At 39.0% G+C, this 27,477-nt stretch overlaps 1 protein-coding gene across 6 annotated transcripts in view; it reads left to right on the top strand.

Annotated features, from left to right (window-relative positions):
• Window positions 1–27,477, top strand: part of CHLSN (cholesin) — a 351,907-nt gene that overhangs the window by 9,554 nt on the left and 314,876 nt on the right. For 4 of the 6 annotated variants that reach the window (XM_020978698.2, XM_020978697.2, XM_078152918.1 and 1 more), the window contains exons 2-3: window positions 1,300–1,429; window positions 22,105–22,158. In XM_020978698.2, coding sequence (XP_020834357.1) covers window positions 1,301–1,429; window positions 22,105–22,158 — 183 coding nt within the window. In that variant the 5' untranslated portion in view covers window position 1,300. The remainder of the gene's footprint in view (window positions 1–1,299; window positions 1,430–22,104; window positions 22,159–27,477) is intronic. The other 2 variants (XM_020978700.2, XM_020978699.2) reach the window with 1 other exon arrangement.

The raw sequence follows: 27,477 nt of genomic DNA, 5'->3' as shown, positions 1-27,477 counted from the left end.
GTATGACTTCTGACTTCAGTCAAAAGGAAAAAAAAAACCCCAAGCCAAAAAACTGGATTTCTCCAAAATTAGCGATCTCAAGCATCACTTCTGTTGACACCTCTTCAGCATTCAGCACTGTTGATAGTCCTCTTCTCCTAGATATTCTCTCTTCTCTGGGTTTTCTGGACACCTGTCTTTCTTGGTGTCCCTTCTACCAGTCTGCCTATTACTTCTCTTCATCATCTGTATCAACCCCCCTCTCAGACCCCAGGCTCCTTCCTGAATCTCTTTTCTCTACACTCTCTGTGATCTCATCCATTTCCAATGGTCATCCCTATGTAGATGACTGCAAAATGTATATGTATGTATGTATGTATATTTATACACATACATATATACGCATAAGTATATTTATATGTATACTGTATATCTATCTATGTATATCTGTCTCCTGAACTCTAGGACTACGTCACTTACAGACCTCAGGATCTCAAACTTAACATATACAAAAGAACTCATAATTTTCCCTCTAAACCCACTCTTCTTTTTTTGAAGTGTTTTTTTTTGGGGGGGGGAGGGTTAAGTGACTTGCCCAGGATTACACAAGCTAGTAAGTGTCAAGTGCTTGGTCTGAGGCTGGATTTGAACTCAGGTCCTGCTGACTTCAGGGCCGGTGCTCTATCCACCAAACCCACTCTTCTTCCAAACTTCTTTTCCACTATTGAAGATACTATCCTCCTTCCTCCACCACCCTCCATACCCTTCCCATTCACAACCTTAAAGCCATTCTTGACTTCTCACTCTCCCTTAAGGCACATATTCCATTACTTGCCCAGTCTTGTCTGTTCCACCTCCAATGTATCTCTGGCAGTTGACCCCCTCTCCCTACCTAACACAGCCACCACTCTAGTTCATTCTTTCATCTCCTCTCACCTGGATAATTGCAATAGCTTCAGTCAGTAAGCATTTATTCTGCCCCTACTGTATGCTAGGAATTATACTAAGTGGAAGGGATACAAAGAAGGGTAAAAGTTGAGTCCCTTCCCTCAAGGAGATCACATTCCAATGGTGGATAGAACTCACCAACAAATGTGTATAAATGATATATATATATATATATATATATATATATATATATATATATATATATATATATATATATATAGTGTGAATGGAAGGTAATATCAGAGAGAAGGATGAGTTTCAGAGGGAGCCAGAGAAGCCATAATGATTGTTTTTCTACTTCTTCAAAAACACATGGTCTGAGAACTGTTTTTTAAATGCATAGAGTTATGCAATTTTTTTTCTCTGTTGCAGGATGCCAGAGCAAAAGAAGAAAAGGTCTGAAATGTCAGAGAAAAAGAAAAGGAAATTAAAGAAGCTGGTGGCAGAAGAGGAGCCCCTTGCACAGGAGAAGCCCCAGAAGAAGAAGAAACTGAGTGCCAAGGTATGAGGGGAGGACATTGCACATTGTGTGTGCAGCTTGGTTGGTCCTGCTGTTTATTCTTCCTGATTCTGCACCAGATCTGGTTGGCTTTATTCTCCATTCCATATACTCAGGGACTGACAAAAAAGTGAATTTGTTCAAAGCCAAAGGACAGGAAAATCAGAACTTTAGTGAATGCTTATAACTCACAACACTGATATATACTTCTTCAACCTGTGGAAACTTATTGCGTGTCCTGCTGCTGTAATACCTCTGTGACCGTAACCAGAGCAGGGAGGAAACAGGGATGAGTTTTGTGATCTCAGAAGGATTCTTGTGGCAAAGGTTTGCATGCGTAGCTGGGGCAGTAGCACGAGGATTGTTGTGACAAGATGAAGTCAAGGCTGCTTCCTAGAAGGTTCTTCAACACTTCACCAATGGATGATTTGTAGTCACTACCACCAAGGGAGTGGAGAGGGTTGGTTTTTTTTTTCCCCTCCAAAATTGGTGCTCTTGGGATCAATTGGGTTTAGGACTGGAAGGGACTTTAGAAATCATATAGTTTCTTCTTTAGTACCCACCTTCTCCAATATCTGTCACATCAAATGTTTTATTGGCTAGTTTGAATGAAGAAGTAATTTATTCCCGGCATATGTAAATCCTTCAAATAATGTTCAAATAATGACCAGATTAGAGAGTCAATGTGACACAACAGGAAGAGGATTGGAATAGGAGTGGGAAAACCAAGAATCTAGTCTATTATTAAGTATCGGTGTGATCTTAAATGAGTGGCGTCCCCTCTCAGTACCTCATTCATGTGTAAAATGAGGAGCCTGGACTGTGTCTGTGGTGCCCAAATAGAAAGGAATCTTTGGAGGTGGGGTGGGGGCACAGAGGTGGAGGAGGGGAGCTCTTTGACTTATAAAACCAGAAATTATCATTATCTGTGTTCTATTGTATTTTTATTTATTTTGTTAAACATTTCCCAATTACATTTTAATCTGATTAGGGTCCTCTTGACACTTCTCTTTTAGCTCTGTGTTCTTTGAGACTCTTCTGAGCTAGCCATAATTTGCAAAATCAAGTCTCTTAATTTGGGCTGTTGTTCTGGGTTTCATTTCTAGTTGGCTTCCTCATCTGCCCCCTTGGTAGCAGGTTGAAACTGTTCACTCTGGAGCCACCCAAAGCCCAGGAATTGAATGTTTCTATTTTTACACTGGATTCCTTCTAGGAAGATTTTCTTCTCTGGTTCCTCTCCCCACCCCTTTTCATTTATTTATTTATTTTTATTTTATTACACTGCTTTTGTATCTTAAAATCCAGTGATTTAAAAGCACAAATGGCTTCCCTTTTAAATCCTGTGTACTTAACATCTTATTTTTTCTTTTCAGATCTACAATCTCCCACTTCCCTCCCCCTCACATCCCCCAAATCGAAAGTAAGATCAATTAAATCCCTCTTACAAATATATATAGTTAAGCAAAAACAAATTCCCACACTGGCTGGGTGAAAAAGAAAAAAAGTTTCCATGTGTACTCTGAGTCCCATCACCTCTCTATTAGGAAGTAGGGAGCATCTCATGCTATTCCCAGTTACCATTCACTGAAGCCAGTTATACTGTTCATGTCAAAGTGTGATCTGGTTTCTTTAAACTAGTTTTCTTTAAAGATGTCAGAAAACTCAAGTTCGAATGGTTCTGCCATGACATACCTGTGTAACTTTGGGCAGTTTACTCTTTAACCTATAAAATGCAATAGTTAGATTAAGTGATCAATCTCTCAGTTTCCTTATAGCTCTAAAGCTATGATTCTATGACCCTTTGTCTACCTCACTTGCTCCTCCATGAAATTTTTGCCTTTCATTTAAGAGGAAAGGTCTGTCCTTTCATCATTAGTCTCCTTTTCCTACCCTTGCTGGCAGGCTTGCCATTTAGGTATCCTGACAAATAATTCTTGCTGGGTGAAAAACATCATATTTTCAACTCATGTTTATTTTATGATTACTTCCGCCCAATCCAGTGACCATTACTCTTAAATCTACTTACTTGTTACTAATTTTTTTAGGGGGGTAGAGAAGGGATGGTAATAGTTGTAGTGACATTTGGTATCAGCCTGCCTCAGTCCAAGAATATGATTGTAGCTGCTATCCTATATCAAGGGAGACATAACCTTTAAAGATGATTTGGGGAAATAGAACCAGGAACATAGATGCAGTGAGGATATGGTTTGATTTAGTATATTCACATGGAGACCATGAGGGAGTGCATTTGGACTAATTTCAGTATCATGAAGAAGGAAAAGAAAGTTTGTTTCCTGCAGCCTGTGGAAATGCCAACTGACCAGAAGGTGTCAGCAACTACTTTCAATCAGAACTGATACTAAATTCTGTTTCCTTTAAGGTGCTCTTTCCCTGAGGGCAAATATGCCAGTTCTTGGATGAATTTTCTTGTTGATTTTCATTTGGGTAAGGTGATATGACCTAGGAGTAGGGTCTGTGGTCTTGAAGTTTTTTGTTTTTAGTTAGTTAGTTTTTTTTTTTAAGGACTGAAAACCATCCTTAAGCAAAATGGAGGTGAGATTCTGCCTTAGGAAATGGAATTAGGCTTTATTTAGAGGGAGATCAGTTCTTATTATCATTTCTGGTTCTCTGGGGAAGTTGTTAAAAAAAAGCAGATTTCTCTATTAAAATTGTTGTTGTTTAAGAAAAAAATCATAAAGTAAGCTCAAGTATTTATGAAGGGGATCAGATTTAAGAGGTCTGGAAAACAGTATTCCCTGTCCACCAGATAGGAATGATGTGGAAAATTACTGCAGTGAACTCAGCTCTTTGTGAGCTTAGGTCTGTGATTCATCGATCCCCCAACGTCTTCTTGAAGAACCTTCTAAGCCCAGAGTGGACAACGGAGAAGATACTGTCACTTCCCATTGGTCATTATGTTGCCTTCCCAGAAATTTAATCATGTAGAAGACTCATCAGGTCAGCCAGTCCATTCCCTGGGCGCTCATACAGAATTCCTTCCCACAGAATGTAACTCAGAATGTTTGGTCTAGGATTGTTCAAGTGTATCAAGTGATAAAATTTTCTTCCTTTTTCTCTGGGCACTTTGATAGAGTTAGAGTTCACACTTTAAGAATGTCACCTTCATTTCCCTTTGGCTTATGGTTTTGTAAATTTTTTTTTTAATTTTGGAGACTGCTGGCTTCTACCTTTTTATTGTGCACAGCTTTGTATATGATTCCTCATTCTTTATGGGTTTCTCTTTATGAAACTCCATCAGTCTTCCTTTCTCACCTCTCCCGGTTCACTTATCAGCTCTCTATTCAGTTATCGCTGTATTAACTTCAGGCCGAAAGCACAGGGGCTGGTGATTGGTGGTGGTGGTGGTGGTGGTGGGATGGAAAGAAGGAATGAGGCAGAAGACAGTACTTTCCTGACATCCCCAAGATAAGAAGAGATTTCCAAACAATGATTTCCAGATAGCCAGACACGTCTGAACTATACCTTCAAACTTCTGGGTCACTTATTTCACAAAGTCTTCATTAGAATGTAAGAACACTTTTTCACTCTGTATTCTGACAGACTTGAGGTCTTTTAGGGGGTAACATTAGGAATCTTGGAGCTTTATTCCCTTAAGACGTTCAGCCTGCCCTCTTTATAGCCACATTTTTGGAGGAATAAAAGATTTTGTTTTTTGTTTTTTAGTAGACTAGCAAAACTAAGGCTAGAAGATCCTTGCCATTTGCTTTAACTCAAAGTATCTATTTTAAAAAGGTTTTATTACTATCTTTTGTCTTTGGCAGGAAAACTTGAGTTCAAGTTTTACCTTAGCCTCTAACTAGCTATGTGATCCTGGGCAATTCACTTAACCTCTCTCAGCCTTAGTTTCTTTATTTGCAAAATGGGGATAATAATAGCAGCTGATTCACCAGGTTATTGTGAAGAACAGGTGAGATATCGTATGTAAAGTGCTTTCCAGACTTTAAAGCAATATATGAATGATAGCGATTATTATTATTCTTGCATCATTTCTGGGGCCCCCTCATCTCTTTTCCTGCCCCTCCCCCAATACTGACTACACCTTCATAACAAAGAAGAATAATAAGCAAAACCAGCTGACACACTGACTACATCTAATGACAGACTGCAGTTGTTGCCTTCACCTTCTTTCCTCCCTTGAAGGCTTCTAGCCTTATCATTTGAGTGAAATTATGTCCTAACTTATCAGTGACCTCTTATTTGTCAAATCTGATGACATTTCCTCAGTCTTCATTTTTTCCTGACTTTTCTGGAGCATTTAATACTGTGAACCACCCTCTCTTCCTACGTAATCTCTCCAGAGATTTGTGACACTGTCCTCTTTGGGTTAGCCTCCCACCGGTCTGACCACTTCTTCTCAGTCTCTTTGCCGACTCATCTTCCATGTTATGCCCCCTAATAGTTGGTGTTCTACAAGGCTCCTTCCTTCTCTCTGAACACTGTCAGTGACCTTACCAAGTCCAGTTTAATTATCATACATCTGTGCAGATGCCTCCCAAATCTGTATCTCCAGCCATTATGTCCTTCCTGAGTTCTAGTCCTGCACTGTGACCTGTCAATTGGAAATTTCCAACTAAATTATTCAACCCAACATTATTCAACCCAAACCCCTCCTTCTTCTGAAGTTCCCTATTTCTGTTGAGGTCACCTCCATCTTTACAGTCACCTGGGTTCTAAACTTTGTCATCCTTTTTTCCTCGCTCTTACCCTAAATAACCAAAAAGTTGCCAGATAATTCTACCACCACAATATCTCTCATGTTCGCCATTCATACACTCTGGGTCAAGGCTTCATCATCTATGGTCTGGACTAATACAATAGCCTACATCTTAGCCTCATTACTTCAAATCTTTCCTATTCTAATCCATCCTCCATGCAGCTGCCAAAGTGGTTTTCCTTATGTACAAGTCTGACTATGTCACTTTTCTACTCAGGAAATAGCAGTGGCTCCTTATTACCTCTGTTTGGCTTTTAAAGCCCCTTAAAACCTGGCCCTGCCTATCTTATTACATATTACTGCTGTTCACTCTCTCTGCAGTCCAGTTATACTGGCCATCTTAACATTTCCTCATACACTAGACTGTATTTCCTGTCTCTCCTCTGTTCCAGGTGTTCTTAACTTTGTGTGTGTGTGTGTGTGTGTGTGTGTGTGTGAGAGAGAGATAAGTCCTTTTGGAAGTCTGATTAATCCTATGGAACATAATTTTAAAAAAGTGTTTTAAAATAATTGAAGGAAATGCTACATTTCAGTTAGAGGTTAATTAAAAGAAGACTTTTTTTTTCCGCATCGAAGTTTATTCATTATTTTACCAAGAACATGAGGAGAGAGAGGCTTCCTAGCAGCTCTTCTCTAAAGGGAATCTGTCCCCTATTGATTTATTTTTTCAAGGTTGACTAAATACTGGGCAAGTTTTAGAAAGCTTCTGTTTCTTTGCCTGTCTTGTCTATTCCACTGTCTAAATATTGCCAAATTGTTTTGGTGACAGCTGCTTTATAATATAATTTTAGGTCTGAATGTTATCTCCCCTTTCTTTATATATGTTTTCATTATTTCTCTTGAGATTATAGATCCTTTGTTCCTCAGATGAATTTTGTTATTGTTCTGACTAGTTTTATAAAATATTCTCTAGGTGATTTGGTGGCATTGCATTAAATTTATACATTCCTGTACTTAGCACAGTATCTGGCACATAATGAATGCTTACTAAATGCTTCTTGTCGGCTGATTAAAAATTAATATAGTATGAGCATTTTTTATTATATTGACCTGGCCCAATCACAAACAGTAAATATCTCTATCATTATTTAAGTGTTTCTTTATTTCATAAAATGTTCTGCAGTTTTATTCATCTAAATCGTGCATGTGTCTTTGTAAGTTAACTTGGTGATATTTTATGAACTTCATAGTTACTTAAATAGAATTTCTCTTATTGTTTCTTCTTGGTTTTTATTAATATGGTATTGAAATCCTGATGTTGTTTGTGTATTTATAATCTACACTTTGTCTAAATTATTATTTTAATTTGTTCCTTGCTGATTCTCTAGAGTGTTCTAAGGATACTATCATGTCATCTGGAAATAAGTATAATTTTTAATTTTGGTGTTTATACCATTAACTTTGTGTTTTTGTTTTCATTTAATACACATTTCCAGAACTATGCCAAGGAATAGTGGGGAGGCAGGGCATCCTTGCTTTACTCCTATTTTTACCGGGAAACTTTCTAGTGTTTCTCCTTTGCAAAAAATACTAGCTATCTAAAACTAAGTGCTTTTGATCATATTAAAGAGTAGTACTTCCCTGCCTATTCTGATTTTCGTTTTTTAACATAAAATTGTCCTCTGTTTTATTAAAACTTTTTTTGCATCTATTGAAAAATAATATGATTTTCTAATTTTTTTGTAAAGACAAATGGGTCTTACATCTTTGATATGAATCCAACTTGTGAATTATTTTCTCAGTATATTATTGTTGTAGACTCTTACAAGAATTTTATTTATTTATTTTTCATCAGTATTCACTAGTGAAATTGATCTACAGTTCTCTTTGCTTTATTTACCTCTGGTATAGGGATCAGGATCATAATTGTGTTATAAAAGGAGTTTGATAGAGTGTTCTCTTGCTTTCTCTTTTTAGCGTAGGTATTAAATGCTCTTGAACGATTGTATTAATAAGTGAAGTTGATCAGTCTGACCTAGGGTTTTTTTCCTTTAGCATCTCAGTTATGGCTTGCTCAATTTCTTTCTCTGAAATTGGATTTTTTAAGATATCTGTTTCTTTTTTGTTAAGTTGGATATGTTATATATTTAAAAATTTTTATTTTATTTTTAATTTCTAGAATAAAACAAGCATTTCCATAACAGTATAACAAAATGATAATTTCATATGAAATTGCAAATCTGTTATGTACAACTTGTTATTCCTTTTAAATATATAATGAAGTTACAATATAAATTTCTTTTTTCTTTTCTCCTTTTCTTACTTCCCTCCTATCCTGCCCTAGAGATGGTTACCGTTAGACACAAATAGATAAATATGTAAAATTATTTTGTATGCTCATTCATTCTCTTTGAATTTTCAATTTTACTGGAATACAGTTATATATGGTAGTTTCTGATAATTTTCTTTCCTGTCTGTTCATTTTTTATGTCGATAATTCAATTTTCTTCCTTTTTTCTTGATCAAATTAGTTAATGGTTTATTGATTTTTTTTAATCCTTTAACAAAAACCTGGCTCTTAGTTTTGTCTATCAGTTCTATTGTCTTTTTGTTTTCAAGTTTTTCTTTATTCAATTTTTTAAAAAAACCCAACCTTTTTCTTTTATTCTTTCAGTTAGACTGTGAGGAAACCAGATTTGAACTTGCAGAGGTGCAGCTCAGATAGGGGCCAGCCACCTCATTTCCCCACTTCCTTAGAGTTAATCCCCAAAAGCTCTCCCAGTTGAGGTTCTTCAGATTGAAGGTCAGGATTTGTCTCCACCATTCTCTTGAAGATCTCTTCCCTCCTGCCCCCAACCTGTTATTGATTTATTTATTTTGGGAACAAAGTCTCAAAACTGATTTGCCAGTCTTTCTTAATATGGGGGCTCTGGTGTAGCTCTCCTCCCCTTTCGGACACACCCTCATCCCCCAAAACTTCCCTGGCCTCAGCTGATCAGTTTGAGGTAGTTCAAAGACAGCCACTTGCCCATCGAAGGAAGATGTCTGGAGGCCTATTCTGGGAGCCTAAATATCCTCCCTCTTAGTTTCCCAGGGCTTGCTTCCCTCAGTGTCTACGGTCTTTCCCTCTGCAGTCAGAGTTGGAAGTTCCCTCAAAATCTCATCTTGTGCCTTATCTTCCCTGTCTGGGTGGTTGGATCCTGCTGAGTGTAGGGGTGGGAGAGGCTCCCCATTAGGGAGTTGGACATTTGCTCCTTGGCTGGGACTTTTAGTGGTGGAATTGGGTCTCTTCTCTTCCAATAGCTCTTTATGGGAATGGAAATGGAACCTCTGTCCTTCCTGCCCCCTGCGCATCAATGAGTTTCCTCCCCTCTTCTCCTTCTTCCTATTGTTTCTCTTCCACAAGTTCCTTGAGTTAACTTTTCTTGTAGTTATTTTTTCCCTTTCTAGCTCAGATAAAACTGCAGTACCTAATCTTGACCTTTTTCTCCCTTTCCTCATTCATTCTTTTCATTTCAGTGAGATTAATTTGAAATATCACTTTCCAAGAAACATTTTCATTTCACACACTTTCTAACTCCTTTCTCTCTTTCATTTTTTGATGGAAGCCATGGTACCAGTGGGAATTGCTTTTTTAACTGGAGTGTGGGGAGAGGGCTGATCTTTTCCCCTTTTGATTTCATGCTGTAGCCTCCCTTTGAACCTGTGATCCCATGTTTAGCCCTCTTCAAAACTATTTCCCCATCATCTTTAGGTCCTAGTTACTTTTTTTCCACTGGGAGATAGTACCAAGATGGATGTACCTAAGCTTGGGGAAACTGTTCCTTAAGTTTCCTTTCCAGCAGATTTTGAAGCCAACATCCTGTCTCTAGCAAGCTCCCCCTCCCCTGCTCTGGGTCATTCGGGGGGATAATGTCAGAACATTCCATGTCTGTTTGTAAGACCTAACTCCCACTTTGGAAACAGTGTGGTATAGTGCACAGAACACTGATTGGAGTTAGACAACCTGATTCAAATCACAGCTGTGTTTACTACCTGTGTGACCTTGAGCAAAGCACTTACCCACTCTGTGCCTCAGTTTCTTAATCTGTAAAATGAGGTGATTGTACTAGATATAGAGGCTTTTCTGAGGTCCCTTCAGGCCCAATTTATGATCTCATAATCCTCCCCTGTGGTCTGCCCCCCATATTTTATCATTATTTTCCCTCCATTCTGAAGGCAAGAGGAGAAATTAAGGTATTCTGATTTACATTTTCTCATGGATCCTGACCAGATTTTTCCTAATCCTCATCCCATTCCATTTTCTCTTCTCTGTACCTAAGGGGAGTCTTTTTTTTTTTATCATCCCTCCCCCCAAATAATCCTGACTTAATAAGGGAATGAATTTTTTTTTGTCAGCAAAATATTAGTTCACTTCTTTCTCCTATTTTTCTCTTGATTTTTTCTTCTTATAACTTCTGCATCTTAGATTCTTTAACCCAGTGATATTGACTTTGCCTTCTTACATGTCTTTCGATATGAGGTTTTTTTTAAAAAAGAGAATAAAAAAAGAAATTGATATTCCCAGTCATCCTGTATAGTATTATTTCTGAGTTTTAGCTACATGAAAACAAACGTTTCATTTCTTAGTCTTTAATTTCTACCTCAAAAAAGCATTTAACTTTTTTCCTGTTTGGTCAGTTTTCATCTCTGTGTTCTTTTGAAGGAATGATTCAAGTTCTTCTTTTTCACTAAATATCCAATTTCTTTGGTGCTTAGGATCAACTCTGTAGGGTTTCATTTTGAGCCTCATCAGATTTTTCTTTGCTTTCCAGAAGGCCATATTCTGATTTTTTCTTTTCATGGTTTTTTTTTAAAGCAAGAATAATCTTGTGTTTTTCTAATTGATTGATTGTTCTAGGAATGTGAAATGTTTTCCCAAATGAATCAGGGTTACTTTTAGGGCTTATAGGAAGAAATGGAAAGTGGGAATTGCTAAGATTCTCTTAATTCATTTGGAGGGCAGCTGCCATTAAACGTGGCAGTTTGTGAATGATTTTGTGATAAGCTAACCACTACATCCAAGGAGGAAAGAAATAGTCCATGGGCGTTGAACTTAGAAATCCTAGTGAGGTCTTTTGAAGGCAGTCTGTTCCAGAAGTCCTAGGAAAGGGTGCAGAACTATCTAGAACTAGTTCTCCACCAGCTTTTTGAGCAGTGCTTAGGCCTTTGGTTTCAGATAAGTTAGTAGGAAAGATAAAAATGGTGACAAATTTCTAAAATGTTAGTGGGGAGTTGGGTGGTCATTCCCGGAGGTCTGGGCGTTATTACATTACCACAGAGGGGACTTTGTCCCAGCTATTGGGTGCAGGCCAGAGTCTTCAGGACTCAGATAGTAGATGGCTCAGGGAAAGGATCAGTGCCTGCATTAGTCCTGGGTGTCGGCAATGCCAAAGGCTAGCGTGGGTGGAGAATAGGGTATAGGTTCCTGGTGTTATCTCTAGATTTCAGCTCCTTTAGGTGGCTCACACATTTTCTCTTTCTATGCAAGATCTCATCTCTGACTTACATTAAGGATGCTTTAATTTTTTAGTTTCCAGAGATTCTAGGGCAGACAGTAAGACTATAAACCTTATTTTTGCTTAGGATACAGAAATCTGTTATCTATTACCAATTGCATAGGTAAGTGGGAGAGGAGAGTACCCCCAGGTGATTTCTGGTCTTTCACTAGTTTGACCAATGCAGAGGGGAATAATAGTCTTGAGGCATGTTCTTTTGAAAGTGCAATAGAACCTTTATTTGGAGTAGTTAGCATTTTTCCCTTGATGTGTTTCTGGCAAGCAGTGTCAGTTCATTCACTAGGAGAGCATTTTTGGTTTTAAAAGCCCTAAATAACAGACATATCCTTTTTATGAACAGAGGTATTGAACTATAGACACCACATACATTGTGGATTCTGACAGTGGTCAGAGTTTTGTTGAGCCTACCTTGTGGCCAGATTTATATACTGGATGTAACTGACTGCAGGATGGGGGCAGGCATGCCAGAGGCTATGGGGCGTTAACTTGTCTTTAGTTGTTTTTCCTGTAAGAATTTCCTTAGTGGTGCCTTGTGATGTTTGTTTTCCATTTCTTGATGTTGTGATATCTGCTGAATTGAGGGGTGGTTTTCTTGTTCATTTGGTATAGTAGTAGGACTAGGTTACTTCTCAGTCTGTCATCTTTCCTTTTTGATATCCTTTTGTATCCAAAACTTCTTCCTTCTAGCCACCCATTCTGAAAGGAATAGTCAGGGAGATGAACCTCTAGGCTTTTTAAAAAAATTTTTTTTTAAGCTAAGCAGTGGGGTTAAGTGACTTGCCCAGGGTCACACAGCTAGTAAGTGTTATGTGTCTGAGGCTGGATTTGAACTCAGGTCTGCCTTGAATCCAGGGCTGGCTCTCTATCCACTGCACCGCCTAGCTACCCCATGAACCTCTAGGCTTTAAAGAGGTCATCTCAATCTCACATCCCTTTTTAGGGGCTGGGGTTCTCATTTATTTCCTTTACCTTTTTCCTCCTCCTTCCAAATTTAAGTAGACCTTGGTATGGATACCAAGTCATGTGAACAGGAATCCCATGTTGAAATGTGACTAATATTTTTAAAGCCTGTTGAGTTTAAGGAGATTGGGAGAAAACTCGGAACATTATTGCAATAGGTAGCAACTATGATACACGTAAATATTAGCAGTTGGGTGGGAGGGAGCAGAGGAGAAGGCTGTTAGTCACTCTCAGAGCTCTGTTGCTTATACTGGTTACTACGTTGAACACAAGAGTAGAGATCAGAGACCTTAAAAGACATTTGCCTGGAACACCACTTAACATAACGGGCCTGAGAATTGTTTGAGCCAGTGGGTGGCTTAGCTATGTCTGTAATGTTAGTTTTATTGAGCACCATATAAGGAATATGCCCAGCTCTTTTTTGGCATCTGCTTTGCAAACTGAAACTGTTGATAGTAAGAAAAACTGAAATTTGTTGACCAGACTTGTCCCATGTGATAGTCTGGAGTGCTTAGTGACAAGTAATTTTTTTTCTTAACTACTTTGGCTTTCCAGAAAATAACAAATAATGTATTATTGGTAAGTAATGTCCTGAAGCTAGGGTTTTTTACCTGCTTCACAAATATACATATATATGTACATATACATATGCGCACGTGCATGCGCGTGCGCACACACACACATACACACACACACACACACACACACACACACACACACACACACACACACACACAGCGTGGTGTTGTGGATAGAGAGCTGGTTTCCAAGCCAGAAGACCTGGGTTCCAGTGCTGCTTTTGACGCAAACTGGTTGTGTGACCCTGGGCGAGTCACTTAATCTCTCAGTGTTCTCCGTTACTCTTTTAGTAAGTTGTAGAAAAGATGAAGCCCTGTATTAGTAGGAGTTTGCTTATCTAAGAGTTTTCTCTGCCAGTGAAATCACAAGTCCAGTGTCTGTCTCCCATCTCTGTGTTTTCAAAAGTTACTAATAGAAATGGGAAAAGGGGTGTGACCTATCTGAATTCTTGAAGTCATGAATTGTTATTTCTGGGGAATAAGAGGAAGCTCTTTAACTTAGAAGTGTGTTGTATTGGTTGAGTTTTTTTGGTTATGGGTTGTGTGGTTTTTTCCACCTTTTTTCGAGGCAAGGGATGGTAATCTTGAAAATCAGGGATGAATTGCCAGGATATTAAGACTATACTTCTTAATTTGAAATTGATGATTTTAAACAAGTCTCTGAACTTTGTGGTCTCAAGAGCTTGTTCAAAGCCAAAACATTTCATGCAAATGGTATGTTACATCTCAAGTACCTTCTGACAGTGGATTTTTTTGTAATTAAATCATTAAGGGTGATTGTTTGCTGGTATTTATAGCAGCTCCCTGGAAACTTGAATTATTCTTTTTTACTGCTGTTTTTCACCCTCTATTGCTTTGCTTTCTACTTTATAGCTATTTAAATGCTAAGCTGTCTATCAATTTATCTTTATTAATGTTTGTGTTTAAAAAGCATTAAGAAGCATAAAGTGTTCTTGCCAGATCTGTTGTCAGTATCAGAGGGAAATAATTATTGCTTTGGAAAAGGAAGTTAAAGACTTTCCTTGTATTTTGAATAGAACTTAAAAAACAAATACAAGGGGCAGCCAGGTGGTGCAGTGGGTAGAGCACTGGCCCTGAAGTCAGGAGAACCTGAGTTCAAATCTAGCCTAAGACCAAACATTTGACATGTACTAGCTGTGTGACCCTGGGCAAGTCACTTAATCCCAATTGACTAAAAAAATAAAATAAAATGAAATACAGTAGCACCTCACTGATGTAGAGGTCATTGTCTGGTACCCTCAGCTATCCTCTTATCCTGAGTACAGCTGAGCACCACAAAACAAAAAAGGCTTCCAGATACTCAAAGCAGACGTCACAAAATCCATACAGTACTAAAATTCGAGCATATAATGGAACCCCTTAGATCCTCACAACAGAAACAATAGTTTCTGTTGACTGTTACTTTATACTTAGTGCTAACAAATAGGGTTATTTGGTTTATGCTGGTGTGAAAGGAGGGAAGGTAATGTAGACATGTTGAGAGCAAAAACAGTGGACAAGGGACAGAATGATAATGAAGGAAGAGAGACAGCATGGTATAGTGAAAATAATACTAGTTCTGGAGTCAGAGGATCTGGGTTTGAATCCTGCCTTTGTGATTTTGGGCAAGTCAGTCAATCTCTCAAGGCCTCCTTTTCCTTATCTATAAAATGAGGGGGTTGAATTGGATGGCCCCTGAAATCCCTGTTAGCTCTAGATCCATAGTCTTATTTTATGAGACTAAAATTAAATCAGAAAAAGTAGACACAAATTTAGATTGCTCTTTGGTGTAGGTACAAACAATTCTAGAAATCTCTTATAAAGGCAACCCTGTATTATTTTATAACAGTAATCGATGCTCTGAATGATGGTCCTGAGTCATGAAAGGAAGGTTAAATTATGTTTAAGAAGGTAGGGAAATATTTAATACATTTTATTAAAAAATTTTGTAATGCATTTTAGAAATATTTCTATCCAAGCGCTTAAAATAAGTAAAACAAAAACAAATGGTGGCAGCCTTCAGTCATCTGGAAAATTCACTAGTGTCATACTTTTGAGCATAAAATAACCTTGAGGATCACTTTATATACCATTTGACTTTGAAAAGTAATCGTGTTTCAGTGGTCTTTCCTCTGTTCATATTTCCTCTCTTACGTTAAGCAGCTGCAAGCTGTTGGAGACCAGAATCAGTGCTTTCCTGAATGGCCTTAGATTAAGCTGTGCCAAATGATGGAGCATTTCTTTAGCATGGGGCAGTGGCAGCCTGCAGGGCTCCCTTTTCAGCTTCCTTTTTGTTTCCTTTTGTGTTCTGTGTAAATATGAAATTTAGCAGTTTATCATAAATTTAATGGTTGCTTTTCACCTGTAATCAAAGGTGGCAAAGGAGTACAATTAGAAAGGCTGTTGTTGAGTTGTTTCAATCATGTCTGATTCTTCCTGACCCTATCTGAGGTTTTCTTGGTAAAGATACTGGAATGGTTTGCCATTTCCTTCTCCAGCTCATTTTACAGATGAGGAAACTGAAACAAACAGGGTTAAGTGACTTGCCCAGGGTCATACAACTAGTAAGTATCTGAGGTCATATTTGAACTCAGGAAGATGAGTATTCCTGACTCTAGGCCTGGCTTCTATCTGCTGTGCCACTTAGCTGCCCAAATAAAGTAGTATAAGATGTGGTATGCCATATCAGCCTTTCAGAGTTCCTTTAAAACGATTTTGAACAAGACCAATGATTTATTCAAAAGCTAATCACTTACCTAAGGGAAGCTAGGTGGATTCTAAGGCCTGTTACCTTTCTATTACTTTGTGCTGCTTCTCAGATGTGGGATGTAGGTTCTTATAAAATTTCCTTAAAGACTGTGATAAACTGCTGAAATGGAATTCTTATGTTTGTCTTTGTTTGTTGATTTGATTTTGTTTTTAATGGAATAGGAAAATGAATAGGAATAGGGGTTAGGTAGGTTTATGACTTCCTTGATGGTAGAGTGATTTATATTGGGGTTATTCCAGCAGCACAATGCTTGTAACACCGGAAATGTAAATTTTAAATTGATTTCAATGAAGAGCCAAGGGAAACAGGTTTGAAATACGTGGTAAGAGGTTAGATTTAGTGTTGCAATGATCGTTCTTTGGGTGAAACGTGATTCCTTCAAAGTCTCTAGACCAAAGCAGTGTTTGGTGCTATCAAGTTAGCCTTTTAAAGTAATCATTGTGTTTCATGGATTTTTTCATGTGCTCATTTTCCTTCTTTTAAATTAGGCAGCTACCAGGTATTAGAGCTCCCGGTCAGTGTTCTTAATGGTGTTAAATTAAGAGTACAAGACGACTCGACATTTGTAGGTAAGGGAAATGCCATCCTTTAGTCCCTTTTAATCTCTTCTGTTTAGCTTTGGATTTTTGGAAACACCCAGTGTTTAACATGAATGAATTAAAAAGCATTTATTATGTGCTCAGTATATTCACAGTACTGTGCTAAGCTCTGGAGCTACAAATACAAAAGAGAAGACGTTCCCTACATTCAAGAAGCTTATATCCTAATAGAGGAGGTCAACACTTCTTGGGATAGTGGCCAGGGAGAAGCATTCTGGTTTGGAAAGTTACTGGGCTGGTGAATGGAGCCATAGGGAGTCAGATTGACATACCAATTCCAGCAGCAATACAGTATTAGTTTGATGATGTATTGTTCTAGACCTGGAAGAAGGTTGTGGGTGAGTGGGGGTGGGGGTGGGGAGGAATTTAGGGGGATTGGAGTTGGATAGAGAAGTTGATAAAATTGAAGCATGGCTGGGGCTAGAGTTGATCAATCTGGACAGCAGGGCCTCAGGGCAGGAATTCCACAGCTGAAAGGGCTCAGTCCTACAAGGCATGGTTTCATAAGTTTTAACAATGACTTTGCCATTCTTAACTAAAATGAGAGCATTTTCCCCCCTGTAACTGGATGTTCTGAGGTGGTTCCACTAAAAGTCTGGAATCTGATTTTTGGCCATGTGGCATCATTGACCATGGTTACGAGGGTTCCTTCAGCTCCCCGGGATAGGGAAGAAGAGGTGGCCTTCCTGACCCTAGTTAGTCGATCAGTAGTATTTATTAAGGGCTTATGTGCCAGGTACTGTGCTAAGAAAGGTGAAAGACAGCCTCTGTCCTCGAGGAGCTTGCATTCTAATGGGGGGGAGAAAACCTACGTACAGATAAGATGCATACAGAATAAATTAGAGGTAATCAATAGAGGGAAGATACCAGATTAAGGGGGTACAGGAAAGGCTTTTCATACCTAGTTCTCTAGTTGGTATTTGAAGAAAGCCAAGGAATCCGGAAGGTAGCGATGAGGAGGGGGAGCATTCCAGGCATGGGGTACTGCCAGAGAAAATGCCCGGAGCCTGGAGATGGAGTGTCTTGTGAGAGAAACAGCCAGAAGGCCAGTTTCAGCATCACTGGTGAGAAGTAAGGTGTAAGAGCACCAGCGTACTTGGTGAGGAGTAAGGTATACGAGTGGAAAGCTGGGAAGGAGCCAGGTTATGAGCAGCTTTCAATGCCAAACAGAGGAATTTATTTTTGATCTTGGAGGTGGTAGGGAGCCACTGTAGTTTGCTGATTGGAAGATTACACGAGCTAGTCCTTGACCCAAACAATTCTGAACTCTGCTGTTCTGCCACTGTGACCACCAGGCAGGTCACAGAAGAGATTGAAAGCCATCTTAGCAGACATTGGCCCTAGAGATGCTATTGAGGCAAGTCTATATCTAGTCAGGGGTCTCACAGCCAATTAGTCTTAGATGAGGGTCTCAAACCCAGGTCTCCATGACTCTGAGGTCCAATTGACAAAGAGCTTGTTTCCAAGGGATGTTTTAAAGTTGACAGATGAGTAAGTCCAGGCTTCCCTTAAACTGTTTTAGAAGCTTCTTTAGGGTCGACCAATGTCCTGTGATCCACACAAAGACAATTGATTATTAATATAAGTATCAAACTATTAAATAATCATATAATTATTATGAGTAAATTATTAATATAATTAATTATTCATTCTTAGAATCCAGGGATTTAGAGAGCTTTCAGTTGGACGTTTTACCAGAAGTAGGCATTCTTGCTATATCTTCATTCTTCCTGTCACTCCTTTATAGTGTGGGAGGTCCGAGTTCAATTAGATTTAAGGACTAGAGTCTGAGATGCTTCTCCTGGCCTCTCAGTCAGAATCAGGAATTGGGAACCCAGGATCTCTTTATGACCTTGGACCAATTTCTTAACTTTTACAAATTCTAGTTTCCGGCTCAATACAGAGAGCTTACCCCCTTCTTCACAAAGTGAATGTGAGTGCACATGGAAGTAACAACTTAGCACTCTTCGATTGAAAAGTAAGGGTTCACACTGCCCCTGGAGTCAGGAGAACCTGAGTTCAAATCCAGCCTCAGACACTTGACACCTACTAGCTGTGAGACCCTGGGCAAATCACTTAACTCCATTGCCTAGCTCCTCTCCCCCCTCAAAAAAAGTAAGAGTTCACATTAGAACTGTCCTATATGAATGACTCATAATAATAATAACTACCGTTTGTGTAATGCTTTGAGGTTTATAAAGCGTTGTACATATGTTTATTGCAGTTTATTACTGCATTTGAGGAGACAGAAATATCCTACAAGATTAACTATCATTATGGTGCGGTACAGAAAATAATTCTTTTTGGAGATCATAGTTTACTGGGAAAAGCTCTGGATCTGGAGTCAGAGGACCTGAGTTTGAGTCTCGGCATCTCCTATTTAACACGACTCTGTAATATGAAGACTTTTTGATCTTTGAGGTTCTGTTTAGTTCCAAATCTCTGATCCCTAAAGGCAAGTAGTGATCCATCTTGTAGACCCTCTAGTAATGAGAACTCACTGTCTTCTAAGGAGCTCATTCATTCCTCTTTTAGATAGCCCTAATTGTTAGGAAGTTCTTCCATATATGGAATAGAAATCTGCCTTTTGTGTGACTTCCCACTGGCCTCCTGTCCCCAAGGGCCAAGCAAAATAATTCAGATCCTTCTTTCATGTGGGAGCCCTTCAGGTATTTGAAGACTAGTTACCATATTTTCCCTTAATCTTCTCATCTCCAGTTTAAACATCTTCAGCTCCTTTATCCTGTCCTTATATAAAATATAATTTCTAGCCTCCTTACCATCCTGGTCATCTGACTTTGGACATTTCAGCTTGCCGGTATGCCCTTCTGAAATGTGGCATTTAAAGCTGGGTACGTTATTACAAGAGTGGTTTGACTACCAGGTAATAACCCCCTCATTCTGGAGATATATATATATATTTTTTTTTTTTGGTTTAGCCCTGACAGGTAATTTTATCATTATGGGTCACTGCTGATTTGGAAAGGCCTTTCCCTCAACCTATACAAACAGGTAACATATCTGCATTTTAGAGAGTTTTCTGAGACATTGAGAGGTTAAGCTGCTTGCTCGGTCATATTGCTAGTATGTTTTAGTGGCAGAACTTGAGCACAGGTCTTCCATACTCAAAGACTGGTCTTTTATCCACTATTCCTTGTCTCATTCTGGATGCTATACACATCACTGACCTTATAGTCCATGGAGGCCTCCAGATTTGAGCGCTTCAGTGGAGCTGCTCATGAGGTGCCTGACCCTTTCGCCAACTGAGTGAAAAACAGATTAGTCTATATTTCTCCAAAGGAAATTCTTGGGTCTCAGTTGTATGTAAAATTAGGGCTTAAGGCAGGAAACTTAGTAATGGTTATATTTCTTTCTACACTTACTCTAGGATTTCTTACCTATAGTCTAGCATCTTCTCCATCTATCCAATAGAATTGCCTTTCTATAGGTCATTTTCCTCCAATAGTTGCCTTGGAAGATTATGTTCACTACTTGCTAATTAAACTAGGCCTACAGGGTCTGGGCTTTCCTCTATGAGGATTTCTATCTGCATATTTAGGTCAGAGCAAACTTGTTGCATTCTGGGCCACCTAGCCTCATGTTTTAGTTGAGAGGCTGTACCATCTTATGTTGACCATCCAGGTCATAAGGAGTTTGGTATGGAAAGGTAAGATAGATGTCTGATAGAACTTGCTGGGTTCCTTTCCTGAGCAGGGAGTAAAATGGTGGTTATGAATCCAGAAGGCCAGGATCAAATCTCAGTAGTTCAGTAAAATTGCTTCAGAGACTGCATTCGAAGCTTCTAGGGGCTGAAAAGAGCCTGGGAGCTCTTTATAAGCCAAGGGCAGTCAGTCAATCAGTTAACTGATAAATATTTATTAAGCACCTGCTATGTGCCAGGCATTGTGCTAAGCTCTGGGGAGACAAAAAAAAAAAGAAGCAAAAGACAGTTTCTGTCCTCAAGGAGCTTAGAATCTAATAGAATAGAATACACACAAACAATTCTATACAAAGCAAGATGGATGGTGGAAATGAGCCATGGCTGAGACATAGCTGGGCATAATTGGTGATGTGAGAAAGGGGATAGGTATTCAAGAGAAGAGGACAGTGTAGAGTTGAATTGGTTCACCAAGGAGTTTTAGCCTGTCTCTTCATCCTTGACCTAATCACTTCTAGTTAAAGGTCCCTTCTTAATGTCAGTTTTCTAGGGCCACCTCTTTTAGAGCAGAAGAAGGAACCTTGAGGCAAATCTAGATGTTGCTGGCTGCCTGGCCTAGCCTTTCCAACTCCTCCTTATCATAGGAGTATCCCAGAGCCCAGTGCCACTTGGCCACAGGGACCCACACAGGAAGAAGCCATTGTTGGTTTTTGAGTAGAGAAATGACAGTCTAGAAATATTACCTGAGTTCCAACTTTGTGTCCAGTTCTAAGATGAAAGTAGCTTGTCAGGAGGTTTAATGTAGCTATGTAATAAAGAGGAATTAATGGGGGGAAATGGTAGAAAGAGCAAAGACTAGTAAGGTCCCTACTGCCTTCATTCAAACTTGACAGTGATGAAAACCTGGATAGTATTGATGGCAACCTGTGGTAAGGGAAAAAGCAAAGGACAAATTAATTCAAGAGATCCTTTAAAGAAAATAATCTATAAGACTTGAAGACTAATTGGATACAGGGAGGACAGAGGAAGGAGTCTCTGACCTTGCCCACAATGCTTCGTCATTTGGTAGAAGGGGTCCGTGGTCGGGTCCAGGTTGTATTAGGTGGCCTTCCAACTCAGAGATTCTACAATTTCTTCACTTGTGCAGCTGGCTTTAAAGAAATTTTTATCGCTATTTTTTGTTTTTATGTCACCTTTTATGTCATTTAATGTATCCCTATCCCTTTTTCTACCCTGAGAGCCAAAAGTTATGTCCAAGAATAAAGTCAAAGAGGAAAAAAAGGCAGTTTAGGAAAACTAATCAATATATCAACCAAGTGGTACAGTATATATTGTGTTCTACCTCCATAGTTCTACACCTCTCTTTGGAAGGGAAGGAGGTATGCCCTCACATCCCTTCTTCAGGACCGACCTTAGGCATTAGTATTAAATAGGCTTCAGTTTTTATTTCTGTTACCATCTTGACAAAAAAGGAAATGAAATTAGTTCGGAATGACTTGTGTTTGATGAACTTGTGCTGACTTTTGTTATAACTGTTCTTCAAGTAGTCACACCAGTCATTCCTTTGATAATACATTCTGTAATTTTATGAATTAATTCAGCAAATATTTATTGGACACCTGCTATGTTCAAAGTATTGTACTCAGGAGGCGTTATGATAGAAGGAGTGGAGTACTAGGCTAGGAGTAAAGAGACTTTTATTCCAGTTCTGGTTTTATCACTTACTAGCAGTGTGACCTCATCTATAGAATCCAGAAGGTTGGACCAGATCTCGAATAAAGGTGTTTTCTAGCTGTCTGACATTCTGTAATTTTGTGTTTATTGGGTAACATAACAATCGCACTTAAAGATTGCTTCAAATTTCATGGGTTTATTTATAGGTGAGGGCAGTCTGTGGTATTCCCTGCACCGTGAAGAGCATCCAGTTATTCTGTGTAAGTAAATTTTCACTGTGTTCCTAAATACATTACAGAAACTAAAACACTCTTTTCTGTTACAGCCAGGAGTAGTAATAATAATAATAATGACAGTTATGTAGCATCTACTATGGACCAGCCACTATGCTATGTACTTTACAATTATTATCTCATTTAATCTCACAACAACCCCGGGAGGTAGGTGCTATTATTATCCCCATTATACAGATGAGAGAACTGAGGTAGATAGAGGTCAAGTGATTTGCCTTCCTGATTCAAGACCCAGGAATTTATTGACTGGGTTACCTAGCTGCCTTAAGAGTGTTAGACAACCCTTACTGGATCTTTTGAGCTCTGAGTGCCCTGCTAAGGAACCTGTCCTCTTTGTATCTTTGAAGGAAGGTGCTTACACATCAGTAACCTCAACCCTTATACATTCTCAGTGGCCTGCATTTTTCACTGTGGCTTGTTGAGGTACTGTTTGAATACACTGTGTGTGTGTGTGTGTGTGTGTGTGTGTGTGTGTGTGTGTGTGTGTTTGAATGTGTTTTTCCCAAAGCATTCTGAAAGCCCTCAAGCATTATGTCTCCCAAGCTGAGAGGCATTAGAGCTCAGAGATGGGGAAAACAGACGGTGGGTGACTAAAATCAACATGCCTGGGATGAGCAGCCCTGCTTAGCCATTTGTCACCTGGGCAATCACCTTGTGCATACAGCCACAGAAGAGAGAAGCATTACATTAGGTCAGTGAAGGGCTTGGAAGAGGCCAGCAGGTGAAGAGTGCTCAGTCGGAGTCAAATTAGAGCCTTCCTGTAAAACTGTATGACTAGCCCACAATGAACAGAATAAGGTGGTTATTGATGAATCAGATGATTTTGGGGGGGATATCTAGACTTGTGATTTCACTGGTATGAACGATTCCGGATGAGAAAATGGCCTCCACCAAATCAGGTAGCAGGTGGCTGGTAGCAACAGCAACTTGGAGTCTTGTTTGCTTGGGGATTTTGGGGGGTGGGGATTAAGTGACTTGCCAAGGACTGCCTACTACATGTCAGAGGAGTGATTTATACCTTGGGCTTCCTGGTTCTGAAGCCAGGTCTCTGACTATTAGACCTAGCTTCCTCTCAAAGTCATTTTACCTGTGATGGAAGGAAACCTATGCTATGTGATTAGACCATCATGTCAGAAGCAGTATCTTAGAGACAGCTGGGTGGTGCAGTGGATAGAGCCTGGGACTTGGAGTTAGAAAGACCTGAGTTTGAATCTTGTCTGTGTAAACTTGGTCAAGTCAGTTAATCAGTCCTTAGCCTCAGTACCATGTGTTTCTATATTGTATAATGATTAACTTTTTTTATAGTACTTCAAGGTTTCCCCAAACAACCCCCAAGGCAGGTACTGCAAGTATTATCCCCATTTCACAGAGGAAGAAACTGAGACTCCAAGGTTAATGACTTGTCCATGGTTGTAGGGCTAGCTAGGAATTGGCTGAAATGGAATTTGAATGTGGCTTTCCTGCCTCCAGGCCTCATGTGTTTGCTGCTGTGACACAATGCCTCACTGCTTGATGATCTCTAGGATAGCATTATAATGAAATGTTTAATCTTAGTGCTCTCCCTCTGAGATTACCCCCAATTTATCTTGCATTTCTTTTGTTGTCATCTCCCCCATTGGGCTGTGAGCTTCTTGAGAATGGAGACTTTAAAAAAAACTATCTTATTTTCCCATCCCTTAACATATACTGGTTGACTACAGCATGCTTTTTAAATTTAAATTTTTATATGGGAAGGCTAAATATTATAAAATAAAATACTCTAAACTTAGGGTTTTTAACTTTTTTTGTCATGGATCTCCTTTCTGGCACTCACTCTGGTGAACCCTGTGAGTCCTTCTCAGAATAATATTTTTAAATGAATAAAATAAAGTATAAAATTACAAAGGAAACCCAATTATATTCAAATACAGTTATCAAAACATTAAAAAAAGGTTCACATGTTAAGAACCCTTGGATTAAAGGGGTAACGTTCACAATCAGTTCTTTTCTCTCTCCCTTTCTATTGTGCCTCATCACAGAATTGGACAGGACCTCAGAGGCCATGTAATCAACCTCATAAATGAACAGGAATCCCCTTTATGAGATTCTCTATCCTTCCCCCTCTCCCTCCTCCTCCTTTTCTTTTTTTCCTTCCTCCCTCTCTTTATTGTATCCCATGGAGTGCAGCAAATCTCTGAACTACTTTGGATTGGAAAATTTCGACAAGCATTTGACTGACATGCAGGTTGGTCTGCTTCTGTCACGAGATCATAAATTTGGAGTTGGGAGGTCTTTAAATCCTAGAGATAAACTAGTACAACCTCCCCCCCCCCCCATTTTACAATTGAAGAAATGGAAACACAAAAAGAATAGATTTAACAACCTTTTTTTTTATGGTCTAAGCTAATAATGATGATGATGATGGTGATAATAGTATATATGTAGTATATTAAGGATTGCAAAGCACTGTATATATGTCATCTCATTTGATCCTCACAACAACTTTGGGAGGCTATTAGCCCTGTTTTACAGTTGAGGAAACTGAGGCAAACAAAAGTTAAGTGACCTGCCCAGAATCACACGGCTAGTTAGTATCTAAAGTAGAATTGGAACTCAGGTCTTCTTGACTTAAATTTAGAGCTCTTCACCTCTATTTCACTTAGCTTCCTAAGGAATATAAAGAATCAAATACAAGATATTCAAATTACCTACGATTTATAAATTATGATCTTTCTTCTATCCCAACTTGCATTAGCATTTTCTATCACATTTGATCCTGGAGGTGATAGAGCCACTGGAATTTATTGTGTAGGGAGTAGGGAAGTGACATGATCAGATTTATGTTTTAGGAAGAGCTCTGTGAGAGCTGAGTGGAGGATGAACTGGAGTGGGAGAGCCTTGTGGCAAGCAGAGCCACCAGCAGGCTGTCACTGCATGTGATGAAGTGATGAAAGCCTGCACCAGCATGGTTGCAGCATCGGAGGAGATAAGGGGGCATCTTTGAGAGATGTTATGAAAGTGAAATCCACAGGAATGCCCTCAGAACAAATTGGCTGTAGGGAGTAAGAGAGAGTGAGGAGTTGAGGATGACAACTCTGTTTCAAGCCTGGGTGACTGGGAAGATGGTGGTTCCCCTCAATAGTAATAGGGAAGTTAGGAAGAGGGGAGGGTTTGGGAGGAAAGATGATGAGGTCAGTTTTGGGCGTGTTGGATTTAATGTGTTTCTGGGATGTCTACTTTGAAGCATCCAAAGGAAGTTGGAATTGTGAGACTGGAGGTCAACATGGGGAAAAGGAGAGGAATTAAGCATTTATATAGCACCTGCTTACTATGTGCCGAATGCTGGGTGTGCTTAGCACTTTTTACAAATATCTTATTTGATCCTCACAACAATCTTGCTGTTGTTATCCCCATTTTATGGTTGATGAAACAGATTAAGTAACTTCCCCAAGGTCATACAACTACTGACTGTCTGATGCTGGATTTGAACCCTAGTCTTCCTGATTCTAGGCTCAGCACTCTCTCCATTGCGCCACCTTGCTGCCTTTTGAGAAGAGATTGAAGAGAAGTATGAGAGTAGGGATGATAGCCGGTTCAGTCTTCTGGAGAAGATGCCCAAAGGGCTACAAAAATGTGCATACCCTTTGATCCAGCAATAGCACTTCTAGGGCTATATCCCAAAGAGATCAAACAAATGGGAAAAGGACCCACATGCACAAAATATTCACAAAAATATGGGATCACGAGGGATTTGTCTTGTCCTGGAGAAGGGCTGCCTCCTTATGGGAGATAAGGGTAAAGGAGGAGATAATAGGCAAGGCATCTGGGTGATATGAGATGAGGAGGAGGAGGGGAGAAGTACCTCTGAGTTCTTGAAGGCCGTACCATTGAAAGGCAAATTCTGGGAGAGCTGGCCTCTCTGGAAATACTTTTGAGTGAAGTTCTGACAACAAAGTATATGTCCATTCATTCAAAGGGCATTTAAAAAAAATAACTCAGTGATCCTTAAAAAAAACCAAAAAACAAACTTGATTCTCAAGTATATCCTTCCCTCTCCCTTACTTGTGACACTAAGTAATAAAGGAGGGAGGAAAAGAAATTTAGCAAAACTAACAAAAAAACACCAACCAACCTCATTTTTTGATATATTCTTTATACCCATCATCTCTTACCTCTGCAAGGAAGGGAGGAAGGTACATTTTTTCACCTTTTTTTTAAAACTTCTGGTTCTCTTATTATTAGTGGTTTGGCACAATCTTTTATATGCTTGTTAATAATTTGCAAATGTTCTTTTGAGAATTATTCATAATATTTGACTACTTACCCATTGAGGAATAGCTCTTGGTTTTATATATTTGAATTAGTTGGCTGTATTTCTTGACTGTCTGGACATTATAAAAGATATTAATGCTAAGGGTTTTTTTCCCTCTGGTCATAAAAGTTCATTTCTAATTCTAGCTACATGAATTTTGTTTCTGCAAAAGTATTTTGGTTTCATATAACTGAAATTTCTGTATCCTTTTGTGATCTTTTCTATTTTGTGTTTGGTTTAGAACTGCTTCTGGGTTATAACTGTGAAATCTTATTCTCTTGTAATTTTTTTATGTTGTGACTTTTAATATGCAAGTCCCTTATCCAATTGGAGTCTGATGTGGTATATAATGTAAGTTGGTGATCTAAACCCAATTTCAGCCCAAAGTTCTCATTTTCCCTGCACTTTTTCCCAAATTGGGTTCAGTAAGTATTCGTTTAAGTACTGACCAAATGTCAGGCACTGTGCTGGGCACTTAGGATACAAAGACAGAAATGAAAAACTGTCTTCAGTGAGTTGACAATGAGGGGGCTGGGATGAGGACAGTACAATTCTACTGGGGGAAGAGAACATACAAAAAAAAATCTTTTTTTTATATTTCTTTTTTTTTTTATTAATTTGTTTTGATTTATCAACAATCACTTCCATATGCTTTTGAGTTGAAAATTTTTTCCCCCTTCCCCCCACCCTTCCCAAGACGGCACAATCTGATATAGGCTTTACATTTACATACCCATTAAACATATTTTCACATTAGTGAAGTTGTAAGTAAAAATTAAAACCAATAGGAGGAACCATCAGAAAGATGAAACAAAACTCAACAGAAGGTAAAAATAAGTGATAGCGATTCGACTTCCATAGTTCTTTCTTTGGATGTGGACAGGATTTTCCGTCCCGAGGCCTCTGGAGATGTCTTAGATCCTCGTAATTCTGAGAAGGGTTCAGTTTAACAATCTTAGTCATTGCATAATGTGGCTGTTATTGTGTACAAAGTC

Source organism: Phascolarctos cinereus, unplaced genomic scaffold, assembly GCF_003287225.1.
Source record: "Phascolarctos cinereus isolate Bilbo 61053 unplaced genomic scaffold, phaCin_HiC Scaffold_4;HRSCAF=312, whole genome shotgun sequence".
NCBI classification, from domain to species: Eukaryota; Metazoa; Chordata; class Mammalia; order Diprotodontia; family Phascolarctidae; genus Phascolarctos; species Phascolarctos cinereus.
Note: the sequence above shows the minus strand (reverse complement) of the source record. Positions and strands in the feature narration are given on the sequence as shown.